The sequence below is a fragment of the Triticum aestivum genome, chromosome 4B (genome assembly GCF_018294505.1).
Source record: "Triticum aestivum cultivar Chinese Spring chromosome 4B, IWGSC CS RefSeq v2.1, whole genome shotgun sequence".
Taxonomy (NCBI): Eukaryota; Viridiplantae; Streptophyta; class Magnoliopsida; order Poales; family Poaceae; genus Triticum; species Triticum aestivum.
Window position 1 is genome coordinate 198,741,711 of NC_057804.1, and position 16,143 is coordinate 198,757,853.

General features: G+C 44.5%; 1 protein-coding gene and 1 long non-coding RNA gene across 10 annotated transcripts; both read right to left on the reverse strand.

Moving 5' to 3' along the window:
• Positions 1 to 732: 732 nt before the first annotated feature.
• Positions 733 to 4,549, reverse strand: LOC123091793 (uncharacterized). Of its 7 annotated transcripts, none has more exons than XR_006443502.1 (4): positions 4,331 to 4,549; positions 3,985 to 4,225; positions 1,896 to 3,698; positions 733 to 1,797 (listed from the first exon to the last, which is right to left on the reverse strand). It is a non-coding gene; the product is annotated as an uncharacterized lncRNA (long non-coding RNA). The 7 variants fall into 7 exon arrangements; XR_006443501.1 differs by having other exon boundaries at positions 733 to 1,485; positions 4,327 to 4,486; XR_006443503.1 differs by having other exon boundaries at positions 733 to 1,488; positions 4,327 to 4,486.
• A 3,241-nt stretch (positions 4,550 to 7,790) lies between these two features.
• On the reverse strand, positions 7,791 to 11,760 carry LOC123091797 (probable polygalacturonase). 3 transcript variants are annotated; one of them, XM_044513405.1, is made up of 6 exons: positions 11,529 to 11,760; positions 10,848 to 11,159; positions 9,929 to 10,049; positions 9,664 to 9,838; positions 9,509 to 9,579; positions 7,791 to 8,874 (listed from the first exon to the last, which is right to left on the reverse strand). In XM_044513405.1, the coding sequence occupies exons 1-6, from the start codon at positions 11,538 to 11,540 to the stop codon at positions 8,204 to 8,206; spliced, it is 1,362 nt and encodes a 453-aa protein (XP_044369340.1). In that variant the 5' UTR covers positions 11,541 to 11,760; the 3' UTR covers positions 7,791 to 8,203. The 3 variants fall into 3 exon arrangements, with proteins under 3 accessions (XP_044369340.1, XP_044369339.1, XP_044369338.1); XM_044513404.1 differs by having other exon boundaries at positions 9,673 to 9,838; positions 10,848 to 11,171; positions 11,529 to 11,752; XM_044513403.1 differs by having other exon boundaries at positions 10,848 to 11,171; positions 11,529 to 11,752.
• Positions 11,761 to 16,143: the final 4,383 nt, after the last annotated feature.

The window sequence follows — 16,143 nt, forward strand, 5'->3', positions numbered from 1 at the left end:
AAAGAAAACTTTCGAGTTTGACTACAAGCATAGCAATAGCATCCACATAATTATTAGTTTTCTTATGAATAGATCCTCCAGTTGACGGTATGACTCCCATACAATTAATAACACTTTTAACAATAACATTCCCGCTTCCTACATTACAATTTTTTTTTGTTTTAAAAAGTCAAAGGAGGTTCATTATCATGAGGATCATTATTAAAGTTAGGTATCTTAAGTGCTTCCTCATGATTTTCGCTAGGATTATCTTCACTAGCACTTTCAACATCAACTTCTTCAAGAGTAGACATAGTGGCGACACAAGCAGAGATAGCAACTCAAGATTTTGTTTATTATTTTGGAATTTTTTTCGCAAACCAAAAAGAAGGCAAATTAAAAGGAAAAGGCAACTAGACAAGAAAATAAAAACAAGAAAACATAGGGTGTTTGTGCGAAGGCACCTGATTTGGTAGATGGTAACCCCTCTGGCAACGGCGCCAAAAATTCTTCTACTACTCATGATGGAGTAGTTGGATTTTTCCAAAGAGAAAGGGAGATGTAGCACCATAGCAAAAGGTATTTCCCTTAATTAACTACCAAGGTTTATCGAACCACTAGGAGGAACCAAGCTAGCAATGTTAGCAGCACCTGCACCCAAATAAACAAATTGCTTGCACCCAACAAGGCAAGAGGGCTGCAATCCCCTTGCGCTAGATACAAGAATAAAAGCAAATAGCGATAAGGCAAAGCGGCAAGAAAGTGAAAGAATATAAAAGAGCAATTGTAGCAAAAGTGTTATTCTAAGCTCGAGCTCAGATGGACTCTATATCTGCCCCGTCTATTCTCATCGAGATTCGCACCCTGACAAGTACAGGCTTAGGTATTACTCCGGTATATCACTTTTTGAACGGTCCCACTGGCCCACTTCTGAACAACGAATAGCGCATTACGTTGTTAGCCACATGTTCTCCGACTCAGACATGTCCCAACGTAGCGCGCCGTGAAATTAGAGATTCTGGACTCACGGCGGCAGATAACCCATTTATTGCGCCTCGCTGTTGGACCTTCGCTCCTCGTGACTAACCGCACGACCTGGTTAATCGTGCTTTCAGATCCATAAGAACCATGCACACCAGCTACCCCGTTAATTGAATGTTGCCACAAATCCAACTTAGATCAACATTTCTATATGAATAGATTTACCTCTTCAAATACTATTTGCGGCTTGGAAGCTGCATCCGAGTTATTGCCTCTTTAGTAATGGCAGATTCAGAGACGAATAGCACGGAAGGAGCCATTACCAGTTGCTGCGCTCCTTTCTTCAGCCTTCTTCTACCTTCAGGAAGCAGTGTATCAAATGGGGACACACAGTTCAGAAGTGGCTCTGCTGCTGCTGGTTCTGTTAAACAGCATCACTTTCTCCCGCTCTTGCCATTCGAAATTCGTAGTGGTTCGTCACGGTTCTTGGCGCGCAGTAAGGCACACACTTGTCACACGCCCACCCTGCTATATATTCAACATTCAATTCCATGGCCCAATCAACAAGCAAAGTTAACCAGCTTATATCTATTTCAAAATTCAGCATGCAACCATCATGATGGCAATACAGTCTTCAGAATGCAAGCACACTTCCAAAACTGTTTTATATCCCGTCGCCTGTAATAACAAACTATAAATTCAGGTAGCTCTACATATCCCACGCAAACTTCATGTAAATTCATAGTCATGAAATGGATCATTTTTTTTCTTTTATTTCTAGGAAATACTCATCAGAGTGCACACATAAACATGTGCCTGAAAGCACGACATCACCGTCTGCAAAATCAATGGTCCACGAGAACATATGAGCCTCAATTGTTTGTCCATGCTTCAATTACGGACATATGTAGTTCAGGAAATACAAGAATACATACCGCACAGCCACAAGAGGTTTCTTGCATGCACTTTGTCCTCTCCACATTTGCTCATTTCGTATCTGATACCGGATCCCTTCTCCCACGAGTACAGCTTGTACAAGTCGTAAGCCTCGCCCAATGTATCAAAGCTTGTACCCCAACGCATGCACAATCACAATGTCTCCTGGGTTCTCTGTGAAGCTGCAGATTTCCTTCTCGAGAGCGCTCGTGCAATCTGGACACGGCGTCCTGCCAGGAGCAGCAGCACCAATCCTCACCCTCCAGAGAAGAGTTAATGTTTAAGCACTGGTCATCAATCCATACTCACCCAAAGGCACTGTTGTGTTCTTTCTATTGATTCAGTTCTTCCCAATGATTCCATCTGATGCAAGCAATTGTTCGTGAATCCATAAAAGGTACAAGCTTTATACACACTCATCCCTGAAATCACAAAGCTTATCTTGTATCTTATCTTATACCGTAAGTTCCAATTTAACTAAAAAAATCATACTCTAGCCAATGTAATACATTCCACTATCATAGACCCAAGCTAGAACCCGTGTTGCTCTCAAATCACATTTCCCAATTCATGCAACCTGATTTGACATATATCTACAAATTTTTATACTGCCACATCCTACTTAACATTCAATCAGGATCCAAACCCTGTGCACACAGATTTTCCTTTTCCAGAGGTTCGTTAACTAAATTGTCATCCAGTAAGCTGTAAGCCAATTATGAACATGCAATTCGAGCACTTCCACGTACGGCTTGACATCGGGTATCCAATCACGCATGACCAAGAGATTACCTTCTTGTCCATCCTAGAGTTTTTGGGTCAGTTTGACCAACAGACTGCTCGGATGCTTGCGCTTCACCCTGTGCTTCAATGACAGGCACCTCCTCCCCTGCACTGATCTGCCCGTTAGCTCAATATCGAATCATGACACAAATTTCCAACAAAACTCCGTAAAAGAACCGAGCGTGTAAGGCGCAAAGGGAAGCCTACAAATTGGTTGCATCAGGAACTCCATTTCTTCGCCCCCGGCTATGTCGTCGCCCAGATCAATCTCCGGCGCTGAACAAGCTGCAGACCAAAACTAAAACCAGCATAGCCTGAGATCTCCGGCGCTGAACACGCCCTTAAAGTAAGGCTTATACCATTTCTGCCTAATCTCGAACAACTGCATCATGTAAGGGTGTGACCTGAGCTTTGTATTTATCCAGCAACATCTCCCACCCTCTCTCAAATTCATCTACTATTAGCATGTGGATTACCACTTTATGAGATTCTGCTCTGTACTCACACTTTTTAGTGTACAGAGCTCTCAATGAGTCCTTTGCTTTCTTCAGCACATGCCACTTTGCACCACCGTCACAGCTAGCAAACACAGGCACATTTAGCATGAATTTTATGAATGCAGAGAGCAATCAGCACTTGCTCTAATTGTAGGATTTCGTAAGTCATGACTAGTTCTATTTCCCTAAATCCTTGATTCTCTGATGCGATGCAAGTTGCTCTTCACTAACCACTCATTCCACCCCGGCGCTTGGGGATTCATCTTCCCCATTGACAGCTCCAAAGTTGGACGCGAGCTCTCCCTTCTGTCGGCCACTGCCTCCTTCGTCGAGAAGATCTGTTCTTCACTGCTGTCCACTGGCCAATGTTGTGCCGCCTTGTGCTCCGCCTGCTGTGGCACCTCCAAATCCACCACCGCAAGGCCATTCACAGCCACAAGGGCCGGCACCAAACTCTCCCCTACCTCCTCAAGCAGAGAGAATCCCCAAAACTTGAAAAAAAAATCCCTCCTCTGCATCAGCCTGCAAGCGCAGCCAACTCACATATTAACTGCGTAGGGTTCATCAAGCATGACTATGGGGTAAAAATAATTACGGGCTACTGACTGCATGTAAATCCCTAGTTGTTATACTCCACTCATTAGAACTTTCATGTACATCCCTAGTTTTACTGACTGCAAGAATAGATCCAACACTAACTAAGTTACTGCAAACAGCTATTTGTTCTAATGGCAGGAATTATCCACTTCTTAGAAGTTCTTTTTTGCAGTCCTAGATTAATGACTGTAAGAACAAATTCAGCACTAACCTCTTATTCCATCCAGGCGCCCGGGGATTCATCTTCCCAGTTGACGGCTCGACGTCGGGGAAAAGCTCCCTCTCCTGTTCGCCGCTACTGCTACCTTGGCCGCCAAGATCAGAGCTTCGATGCTGTCCACCGCCCGTTCCTGCTCCACCACCTCCTGCTCCGCCACCATATCGCCCCTCGTCACCGCTGCCGGCACAGGGGCGGCACAAAGCTCTATCCTACCTCCTCCAGGAAAGTGGATCTGATTCAGGCCAAAACCAAATCCTGTCAATCACTAAATCACTAAATCGAGCGGACTAAGAATAGCGACAAGACCGATAGAACAAGCAAGGATGCACGTACTCACTTATTGACTGCATCACGAACTCCATGGGGCCTCGTCGATGGCGCTCCTTCTCTCTACGACCCAGTCCCCAGCTCCAAATGAGCCCCGCCCTTTGCAGAGAAGACACTAGACGATGCGTTTAATCTTTTTACTTTTTTTAGGGGTGTCAATTTTCTGCCTGAAATCCGAACGGAAAGTGAACTTCCTGGTCCACGGATTAGACGGGTACGCTGATTCCGATCCACGGCCCACCTCGTCAACGGCAAACGGACGCCATGCTGCCAGTTAAAATAAGGCCCACCACCCCATGGTCTCTTACGTATTTCTGAATAGTGCCCATTTTCTAGCAGCCCACCAGCGCGTGTAAAAAGAACTGGAACAGATCCGCATGGGCTCTCAACGTCCAGGATTCCGAGCTCGTTTTACCTCGTGTCCAGTAACTCCACGTCCCAATTGTAGGAATTTTTGTATTGATGGAAAATAAACCCAGGGCCATATGTTCAGTAGAGGCATCTCTCTCGAAAGCATGTATAGGCATGGTAGACAAATTAATGTTGGTTAATTGATAGAATAGCGCAAATTATAACTATGATCATTCATGATATAATCTCATATAGGCATTACGCCAGTGATAAGTAGACCGTAATCCAACTACATCTACTACTATTACTCGTGTTTGAACTTCTGTAGGTATGGATTTCCTGAAAAACCAAAAACATGCCAAAAAAAATTAAGAACTAAGCACTAAATTAATAGGTTAGTATAGAAAAATAATATAAAATATATAAAGCATACAAAAGTGATAATATGATAACATTTGAAAATAAAAATGTAAATACATTTGAGACGTATCATAGTCCTATGACTCAAACAAGAGAAAGAAGAACAACCAAACAAATCATATGTATTCGCTTCGCCTTCAATCTTCTCAACTGCAGTCATTCTTCTTCTGACAAACCAAACGGAAATTTGCTTGCATCAACAATATTTTTGAGGGGTCAACTTCTTCACACAAACTTCAAGGTATGATTTCTTCTCGAAACATATCTCTTTCTTCTCTGCGATGTGGATATTTTTCGGCGAAGTTCGAAGTTCATGAAAGAAGATAGCATTCTTCTCGGTGCGCCATGGACTATTTTCTCAATGTGTGCACTAGGAAAAAATCAGTCCTTTACTGTTTTTTACAACAATCCGGAAGGCGACGGAGTCTCAAGTCCCAAGTGGGCCAGTCTGTTTCCATGTCTTGCTCTTTCTTACCAGCGACCACACCTTCACTTTATGGGTCTCATCTCCACCAGACATGGGCACCAGCCGCCCGGCAAAGGCACGCAGGGGAACAACAAGGACTTCGAGATTGGACGCCAATGTAGATTTAGACTAGGTTTAGGTCCGATCACTTTAGTTTAATGAAATATGTTGAAAGTGTAATGAATGTGCTCCGGTTTAGATGAAAATCATCGGGTTTGCATGTAATTCGTCCGATTTAAAATGTATACGAACATGGTTAGATGGTCGACGCCTGTATCACTGTCCGTGGATCCGTTCGTACGCGTTGGCGGACAAATACGTGTCCGGTGTCCATTTTAAGGGTCAGCGTTTTAGATACCATTATTTCTGAACTGTACTTTCATGAATATTAAATATGTATGGTGAATTTTTAATTATCATTTGCCGTTCCGCAACTAAACTTCAGAAGATGACTTTGCTTTAATCTACGTATATAGGATGTTTATTTTTCTTACTACGAGAAACATATATAGGATGTTAGGGCATCTTCAATGCTGACCTACAAACCGGACTTCGAACCCGTCGACGGATAGGGGTACTAGTCCATGGACACTGATGTTGGAACCGGACATCCAAAGTTATCCGCATACATTTTCAGCCGGGCTTTAATAAACCGGACATACTACATGCAAACTAGACGATTTTCAGGGCATATTCGTTACATTTAGGATAGTTTTTATTATGAAAAAAGGAGCGGACCTAAACCTAGCCTATGACGGCGCCCGTTCTCCAGGTCCTTGTTGTTCCCTTTGGGCGCCTGCGTCCTCCATCTGCTATCTCCATGAGCGGCGGGGATAAGACCCATAGAAGTGCGCCTACGCCTGCTCAATCGTCAAGCCAGCATGCACCGACATGGCCTGCAATGGGGAGTCCTCGTCGGGGCAATTTTCCATCGTGGGGTCGTCTCGGAGACCTCCGGAGAGCTGGCCGGCATGCCGGCTTCTATCCGCCTAGCACGGCAGCTCTGTCAGGCGTCCGCAAGGGCTACCACCTTGTGCTTATGTTGGGTCAAGAGGCTCTCCTACAGCGTGTTTCCGCTCGCGGTCATGGCAGTCGTGATGCACGGGAGAAAGATGGCAGGCGGATGGGTTGTGGTGTGTTGCGAGCCAGGTGTGTCCGCCTTAAAAATAGTGGATGTCGGCGATCGGCGAGGCCAAGCATAAGGGTGCATCAATGCGCGGGCGACAGAGTTGGTTTCTCGGCTTACGAGCTTGTTTAATGGCGGCAGACAGAGGGACGGTCATCAAATCGGCGTGGTAAATGTCCATCCCGTCCCGCCTGATAAACGTCTCTCCAGCATTGAATAGGTGCGAACACCAGGGATGCGGCACGAGTGGCGCCCTCGGCCGACGAGCCGCTTCGTTGTCGGCGCCAACAAGAGGTCACGGTCACTATGGGTCGGTGTCAATACGCTGCAGCCGCTCTAGAGCGGCATGAATGTGGGTAGCCGACTTCGGGTGACAAATGACATAGGCGAAGGAGGTGTTTTTGGGTGGAACAGCGCAGTCACAAGCGGGTGTGACGGCGGCCCCTAGTTTGTTTCCGATTTACGAGAAAAATCACATTCGGATCGGCCGACAAACCGATACAGGCCCTCGTTGGATGGCAAAACACGTCTGGTCCGTGCGGTACGGGGTCAGCGTTGGAGATGCCCTTAGTCAGCTAGAATAGGACACATGAACAAAATAAGGGTATCTAGTTCAGTGTAATATATACTCACTCCGTCATCCCATGATATAAGAGCGTACAGAAATATCAACTCCGGTAAAGACTAGTCCATAGACCAAGAGGAATCTTGTGCTACTTTTTGTGAATGCCTAATCACTCTGGCGATGACAATATACAACACCTATTGCGTCCCTGCAGAGAATAATGAAGCTCCAACAGGCTTATTTTTCTTCTTGACATCAAGAGATTCCTCCAAAAGTTTACATGAAAAGGCCAGCATGACCAGCTCAACATCAACATCTGAACATGTATTTATCAGCTGTTCAGCAACAGGTGGCAGTTGAAGATTGCACAGTTGGCAACCTAACATGACCCCATTGGAGTACAGCATGGCAGCAAGGACAAGCTAATCATAATGAATGAGCCCGGGAGAGGACAAATGGATCCATCAGCATCAAATTAACAACTCATCTGACAACAAATTATTTAACCAGGGAGACGTGTGACTCTACATTCATAGCCAGGCTGCCAAACTCCAAGAGAACATGTGATGTTGTTTATTGGATTTACTGATTCTCACTGGGAGATAGAATATACAGAGGTAATTTAACCACGGTTGGATAATTTATAACCAAATGACAACTGTTGTGCACACAAGCCCTAACAAAAAGAAAATTTTCTTACAGATTGAATGAAGAAATGTAGCTGTACAAGCAAGCACATAGCTGTCCACAACCCCACTTGATTCTTCCTCATGATCATTATGCATCTTGTTGTCTGAGCATAGGCCCCATAAGAGAGTACCCTGATATGATTCTTCTTGACGCATTTATTGGGAATTTTTTTAGAAAAAAGATGGTGGTGGAGGCTTAATGTTTCTGAATTGTACAAGGACTGGGACAAGAAAAGTGAAGGATGAACACAAGAATATATATGTGACTATGCCACGGCAAGGGCACTGTAACTAGGAAGGGAGAAGCAAATTGAAGAATTTGAGAATGGTGCATACAGTTCCGAGCAAGGCTCAGGGAAGACTGATTCCGAGTATCCAGAAACATTGGAACAAGACCAGGGACTAGAATGGGCCGAATCAGTTATCGAGAAACTGAGATTGGAAAGGCAGATCGCAGTAAATGGATCACCGTCAATTCCTGATAAAACTCCTGCAACCGAGATGTTTGTTCCCACCATATTCTTTAGGGTGATTTGATCAATCACCGGGAGCTCAGATGGATCAAAATCATCATCTGGATGGCTTGATAGATTACCTATGAATTCAATGGCCACACGGATACCATCTATTTCTACATCCGAGATGACCACTTCCTTTATGTAACCTCCACGGTCAGGGGTGGTCTTGAAAGAGAACCCTTTATCAGAACCATGTATCCTTAGGTGATCAACATGAATACATGAGATCCCACCGGACATCTCACTGCCAAATGCAAGTGCGGCACCGGATGACGCTTGAAGATCCACTCTGCTGATATGAATGTCCGAGGTTGGCCTTCCGATAGAAATGCCGTACTTGTCCCACCCACTTTTCACTGAGATGGCTTCATGACTGACACTAATGGTGCTGTCTTCGATGCACACATTCAAACATGAATCTGGATAAGGAATGCTCCATTAGTAAAAGAAGTAAAAGTTGCTTCTTATGGTTATTGAGTGGAGACAGAATGATGCAGTTGAAATAGTAAGTAAAACTCCTTGTCATGTCTATCGAAATCTACATACGCAAAAAAAGTTGTAAGACAACAGTTCAACACCACTTAAAGTTAGCTAAAAAATGGTTTGAAATCCATAGCATGTTGCATAGGGCCTTTTAAAGTATACTCATGTTTCTCTTAATACAATGATTCGAGTTAACTAGCTTTTTATTGCACATGGCAACCACAAATACCACATAAAGAAAAAGGTGTGTCAGCTGAGTTCCTTTGAAAAACTTCTAGTAGTTCACCTGTTGTGTCAGCATTAGTCTCCTAAATATTAGTGTGAAATAACTCAAAATAAATGCAAATGGATTTGCTATCTTAAAATTATGGCTTGGCTCATTTGTGAACCCTAATCTTAAAATAGTACTCCCTCCGTCCCATAATGTAAGACATTTTTTGACACTACACTAGTGTCAGAAAATGTTTTACATTACGGGACGGAGGGAGTACTACTGTGCAAAATACATATGATTAATCACTAAACAATGTGTGAAGATGAGATGGTACTCCACACTAGAAGCAATCATACCTGGAACTATGCCATCCGTGAGTGGAGCATCCAACAAAGTCTTAATTGTGACGTTATGAACCTTTACATTGCTGGAGAACAAACAAAACAGTATATGCTCAAATAACACTCACGAAATTACACCTAGTGCATGAAGCTCATTAATGCTAATGCACCTGCAGTACATTGGATGTATGCTCCAGGCTGGTGAGTTCAAAAATGTCAAGTTTGAGATCACAATTTCTTCAGAATACAGAAACTCCACGAGATGAGGGCGGCTATGATTTAGTTCATGAGAGCGAAGCCAATTCCACCATACTGAGCCCTGGCCATCGATAAGTCCATTATTCCCTACAACAAGTGGACCAAGCACGCAACAGTTGTCAAAACTGGAAAAACAAATGTGACATAGTCAAGCCATACATATAACAAGAAAATTACCAGTAATAACAACATCCGTTAAATTGTATCCATTTATTAAGCTACGATGTCTAGGACCTGGAAGGTCTAGTCCCTGGCCATAAGATGGCAAAGGTTCCACAATTGGCCATTGCGATGACTCCTATAGTGAGGGGACAAATAGATGAATATGGTTAGTACTAAAAAGGTGGAGAAACATTCAAGTATGAAGAACAAATTGTTTTCGATGACTCAAAACACATATAATTAAGTACAGCTATAAATGTTTGTCTTCCTTCGAATTACATGCAAGAAACAAAAATAGCCGCATGGCACACAAGGAATTTATATATAACCGACAAGCAATCGCAATGTTTGCGGGAGCATCAGAGCAGCATGCCCATGCTCTGTTCATGCATAATTAAAGAGAGCAGCTTGACTTCAAAACAATGCAAAAGAAAATTATCTCTTATTAGCCACAGCCCTCACATCAAACAGGTAAGTTTCACCTTCCAAACACTCGCTGTTTATGGTAAAGCAGAAGGAAACAACTAAAAATACCAGCCAACTTGAACCCTGCTGATCGGGTATCTGCATAGGATTTCCTCTGCCGTCTAGCGCGCCAACAAAGAGCACAATCAAACTACATTGGCGTTTCCTGGATAAATCCATGACCTATGACCTCACATTGCACATGTCAAAATCAATACTTCATCAGGTATATCCACCAATCATGTCCAAAGAAACTAAGATGAACTGATTGGAGATGCCTATCCTAATCACTAGCAATTCAATGCAAATGCAGCTGAAAAGGATATGTATCCTCAGATTCATGCAACCATAGCCCTCATCTAACACACTCCTTCTCCACAATTCAATGCAAAGCAGAATTTGTAACTACCATCATAACAATTCAATGAAAATAAACAATAACTGCAACCCAAATTAAAGCCATCATCACCTCCGCGCCCATGATGATGGCATCTTTCTCGAGGAAGAGGGTGAGGTGGCTGGTGAGGTTGAAGCTGCCGGTGAGCCATCGACCCTTGGGGACGTACAGCTGCGCGCCGCCCTTGTCGGCGAAGGACCGGGCGTAGAAGACGGCGTTTTGGAAGGGCAGGGTGTTCAGGGTCCTACCATCCCCTACGGCGCCGAACTCCGTAATGGTGACGCTGTGCGGCCGCGACTCCCGGGGCACCTGCTCCCCCCATTGCCGCCGCACATGGCCGTGGACTGATCCGAGAACGACGGCCAGGACCCATGACAGGACCACCTGAAGACGCCACTGCCATGAACACAGCAAGAAATTAGCATTCCTTACACATCAAAACATCGCTCTTCGAGATCAGTGCTCTGTTCCGAGAACACACACATACTCGCAAGACACATCAAGAAGCACGAGAAATCGCATCTTTGCTCGGCAGACCTCAGGGGAACGATCAGGAAGCGAGGAAAGGATACGCCATTCCCCAGGCAGAGATCCGAGACTGGGAACGGATCACACGGGAGACACACAAATCAAGCACCAAAACGAGAATCCAAGAGCGACACATCACGGAGCAGCAAGGAAAGAGCAATCACGGACAGGAAGAATCCAGCACTCGAGCGAACGATCGAAAATCACGGGAGAAAACGTACTTACTAGCCTCTTCATTATTGCCGCCTCCGCCCCTCTTCCGCCGCGCGGCGCGAGCAGCGGCGAGGAACAGCGGCGGCGGATGCAGCCAACAAGGTAGCCGCTAAAATTCGTTGGGATTCAGGAGAGCGGCGGCGGCGGATGCAGCAGGACAGGAGAAGCGAAGGAGAGGACGAGGTTTTGCTAGTAGCAGTACCAAAGCACCTTGGCCTTTTTTTTTTCGTGGCCAAGTCTTTGTATCTCTTTTTTTTTATATAATATACTCCCTCCGTCCCATAATATAAGAACACTTATTCACATGTAGTGTAAAAAACGCTCTTATGTTATGGGACACATGGAGTATTATTGTATTATTATTATTAGGATAAATTTTCAATATATTCTGCATGCAGTACAAAGAATATTAGACAACTATATCAGTGGACCAACTAGCGACGACTACGAACACTAGAGCGAACCAAATACGATAAAAAGCGTAGATTGGAACGATCAACCCCGTAGACACATGACCGAAGACGAGATCCAAACACGTCAACCAAAGACCCTGTACCTAGCCAAACTGTAGTACGCCGCTGCTCACTATCATATAATGCCATAAAATGGGTGGCATTATTTTAACTACGACGGACATGAATAATACAACATTCTCTATCCTCCACCTTCCGCTTGATCTCCTGACACAACAAAAAATTTCTTGATCTATAAGGTTCTTTATTGCTTAGCATAGCCTCATGGGGTAAAAAAAAGTATATGGCCCCCAAACAATTAGATTCAAAAGATAACTCCATTGCAAAGATAGCGAGACTCCTTTAGATATTGCATATAGTTCAGTTTCGATAGGGTCCTTGCAAAAAAGAAGGTGCCTACATGAAGTGAAAATTATTTCACCATTCGAGCTTCTCAAAAGCATTCTCGTTGCTGCAGATCTATCCACCGACATAGGGGGGTGTTTGGTTGGGCTTTTACTTGGCCTTTTTCACTTTGGCTTATAAGCCAAAAAACACCTAGGCTTATATTTTTCTCAAAAGCACCTTATAAGCCAAAAAAGCTAAAGTAAAAAAAGGCAAGTAAAATCCCAACCAAACACCCTCATAAAAGGAGCAATCGGTGTTCAACTTTACATAACTATGCTAGGAAGAAAACCAAAGCAAAGCCTGGGTATTTTTCCAAACGGGAAGGATCGATTGTGAAGGTCATCATCTGAGAGCACAGTTTTACCCTTCACTAGGTCATATCATGGCGCCTGCGAGATGTGTAAAATGAAAGCTACATAGGTACACATAAACCTTTGAGACGTCCAATGGAGGTGCGAGTTTTGCATGAACTACTTCATTCTGAAGCGTACCAAATGCGCCACAACAACATAAATAGCTTCAGTCATTGAGCCTCTCAGTTCACACATGACATGAAGGATCCAATTTGTGTTAGTATTTCTTATCTGCGCCACATCAGAAAGGGACCAGCATTCAGCCATAGCCTTCCATAACGAAACAAAAGGCCACAACACAGGGCACGAAAGAATTTTCGTGTTCGCCATCACAAATAGGAAAGGAGGCCGAAAGCTCCATATTTCTAGAGTGCTTCAAAAAATAAGTTGGAAGAGAGTTTGCTGCCAGACGCCAAATAAAAATATTTACCTTTGGAGGTGCAACACCTCCCCAAGAAAACTTCCATCAAGGACGATCCCCATTTGGTGATGAACTACAAGAGTGTTGTTCCACTTAATTCTGCTCCTCAAGAGCCATCTGATAAGCACTATGGATGGTAAAATTTCCAGACTTCTCCCCAACCCACACTAGCTAGGAAATCATCCTAGTTTTGAGAGCACGGTCGGATCTTCAAGATCTCATGAGCGTCCAAAGAAATATATTGACGTACTAAATTTTCATCACATGCACCATTCACATCCATAAGTCCAAAGACCCATGACAACTGACATCTTCCTTTTGGGATGACAACCTTGCAAGAATGATTACGAGGAATCCAGTGTTGGAAATATGCCCTAGAGGCAATAATAAATTAGTTATTATTATTATATTTCCTTGTTCATGATAATCGTTTATTATCCATGCTATAATTGTATTGATAGGAAACTCAGATACATATGTGGGTACATAGACAACACCATGTCCCTAGTAAGCCTCTAGTTGACTAGCTCGTTGATCAGTAGATGGTTACGGTTTCCTGACCATGGACATTGGATGTCATTGATAACGGGATCACATCATTAGGAGAATGATGTGATGGACAAGACCCAATCCTAAGCCTAGCACAAAGATCGTGTAGTTCGTATGCTAAAGCTTTTCTAATGTCAAGTATCATTTCCTTAGACCATGAGATTGTGCAACTCCCGGATACTGTAGGAATGCTTTGGGTGTACTAAACGTCACAACGTAACTGGGTGGCTATAAAGGTGCACTACGGGTATCTCCGAAAGTGTCTGTTGGGTTGGCACGAATCGAGACTAGGATTTGTCACTCCGTGTGACGGAGAGGTATCTCTGGGCCCACTCGGTAGGACATCATCATAATGTGCACAATGTGACCAAGGGGTTGATCACGGGATGATGTGTTACGGAACGAGTAAAGAGACTTGTTGGTAACGAGATTGAACAAGGTATCGGGATACTGACGATCGAATCTCGGGCAAGTACTATACCGCTAGACAAAGGGAATTGAATACGGGATTGATTGAATCCTCGACATCGTGGTTCATCCGATGAGATCATCGTGGAACATGTGGGAGCCAACATGGGTATCCAGATCCCACTGTTGGTTATTGACTAGAGAACGTCTCGGTCATGTCTGCATGGTTCCCGAACCCGTAGGGTCTACACACTTAAGGTTCGATGACGCTAGGGTTATAGGGAATAGATATACGTGGTTACTGAATGTTGTTCGGAGTCCCGAATGAGATCCCGGACATCACGAGGAGTTCCGGAATGGTCCAGAGGTAAAGATTGATATATTGGACGAAGGGTTTTGGAGTCCGGAAGTGTTCCGGAGGTACCGGGTGATGACCAACATGACCGAAAGGTGTTTCGGGAGCCCCGTCAAGTGTTGGGGGGTTCATGGGCCAAGGGAAGGGGGCAAATCAGCCCACTAAGGGGTTGTGCGCCCCCCTCACCTATTCCCACATGACCAGGGGGTTTGGGGCACCCCATCTAGGGTTCCCACCTCCTGGCTTGGGGGCCAAGTCACCCAAGGGGGAGATCCCATCTGCCCTGGCTGCCGCCCCCCTAGGGGAAACCCTAGGGCGCCTCCCCTCCCCTTTGCCCCTATATATAGTGGAGGTTTTGGGGCTGCCTAAGACACAAGAACATCTCCCTCTTGGCGCAGCCCTACCTCTCTCCCTCCTCGTCTCTCGTAGTGCTTGGCGAAGCCCTGCTGGAGTACCGCGCTCCTCCACCACCAGCACGCCGTCGTGCTGCTGCTGGACGGAGTCTTCCCCAACCTCTCCCTCTCTCCTTGCTGGATCAAGGCATGGGAGACGTCACCGGGCTGCATGTGTGTTGAACACGGAGGCGCCGTGGTTCGACGCTTAGATCGGAATCAAACGTGATCTGAATCGCTACGAGTACGACTCCTTCATCCGCATTCTTGCAATGCTTCCGCTTAGCGATCTACAAGGGTATGTAGATGCAGTCCCCTTCCCTCGTTGCTAGATTACTCCATAGATTGATCTTGGTGATGCGTAGAAAATTTTGAATTTCTGCTATGTTCCCCAACAATTGTATCAGAGCTAGGTCTATGCGTAGTTTCTATGCACGAGTAGAACACAAGTTGTTGTGGGCGTTGATTTTGTTCAATATGCTTACCGTTACTAGTCCAATCTTGTTTCAACGGTATTGTGGGATGAAGCGGCCCGGACCGACCTTACACGTACGCTTATGTGAGACAGGTTCCACCGACTGACATGCACTTGTTGCATAAGGTGGCTAGCGGGTGCCAGTCTCTCCCACTTTAGTCGGATCGGGTTTGATGTAAAGGGTCCTTATGAAGGGTAAATAGCAATTGACATATCACGTTGTGGTTTTGCGTAGGTAAGAAACGTTCTTGCTAGAAACCCATAGCATCCACGTAAAACATGCAAACAACAATTAGAGGACGTCTAACTTGTTTTTGCAGGGTATGCTATGTGATGTGATATGGCCAAAAGAATGTGATGAATGATATGTGATGTATGAGATTGATCATGTTCTTGTAAAAGGAATCACGACTTGCATGTCGATGAGTATGACAACCGGCAGGAGCCATAGGAGTTGTCTTAATTTATTGTATGACCTGTGTGTCATTGAACAACGCCATGTAATTACTTTACTTTATTGCTAAACCGTTAGCCATAGTAGTAGAAGTAATAGTTGGCGAGACAACTTCATGGAGACACGATGATGGAGAACATGATGATGGAGATCATGGTGTCATGCCGGTGACGATGATGATCATGGAGCCCCGAAGATGGAGATCAAAAGGAGCAAAATGATATTGGCCATATCATGTCACTTTTTGATTGCATGTGATGTTTATCATGTTTATGCATCTTATTTGCTTAGAACGACGGTAGTAAATAAGATGATCCCTCATTAAAATTTCAAGAAAGTGTTCCCCCTAACTGTGCACCG

Bases quoted from the DNA above. Each gene is read 5' to 3' on its own strand.
- LOC123091797 (XM_044513403.1), bottom strand. The intron at 9,839-9,928 runs GTAATTTTCTTG...CACTTGTTGTAG, and splicing joins AACGGATGTTGTTATTACTG to GGAATAATGGACTTATCGAT. The intron at 8,875-9,508 runs GTATGATTGCTT...TTCCTTATCCAG, and splicing joins CACGGATGGCATAGTTCCAG to ATTCATGTTTGAATGTGTGC.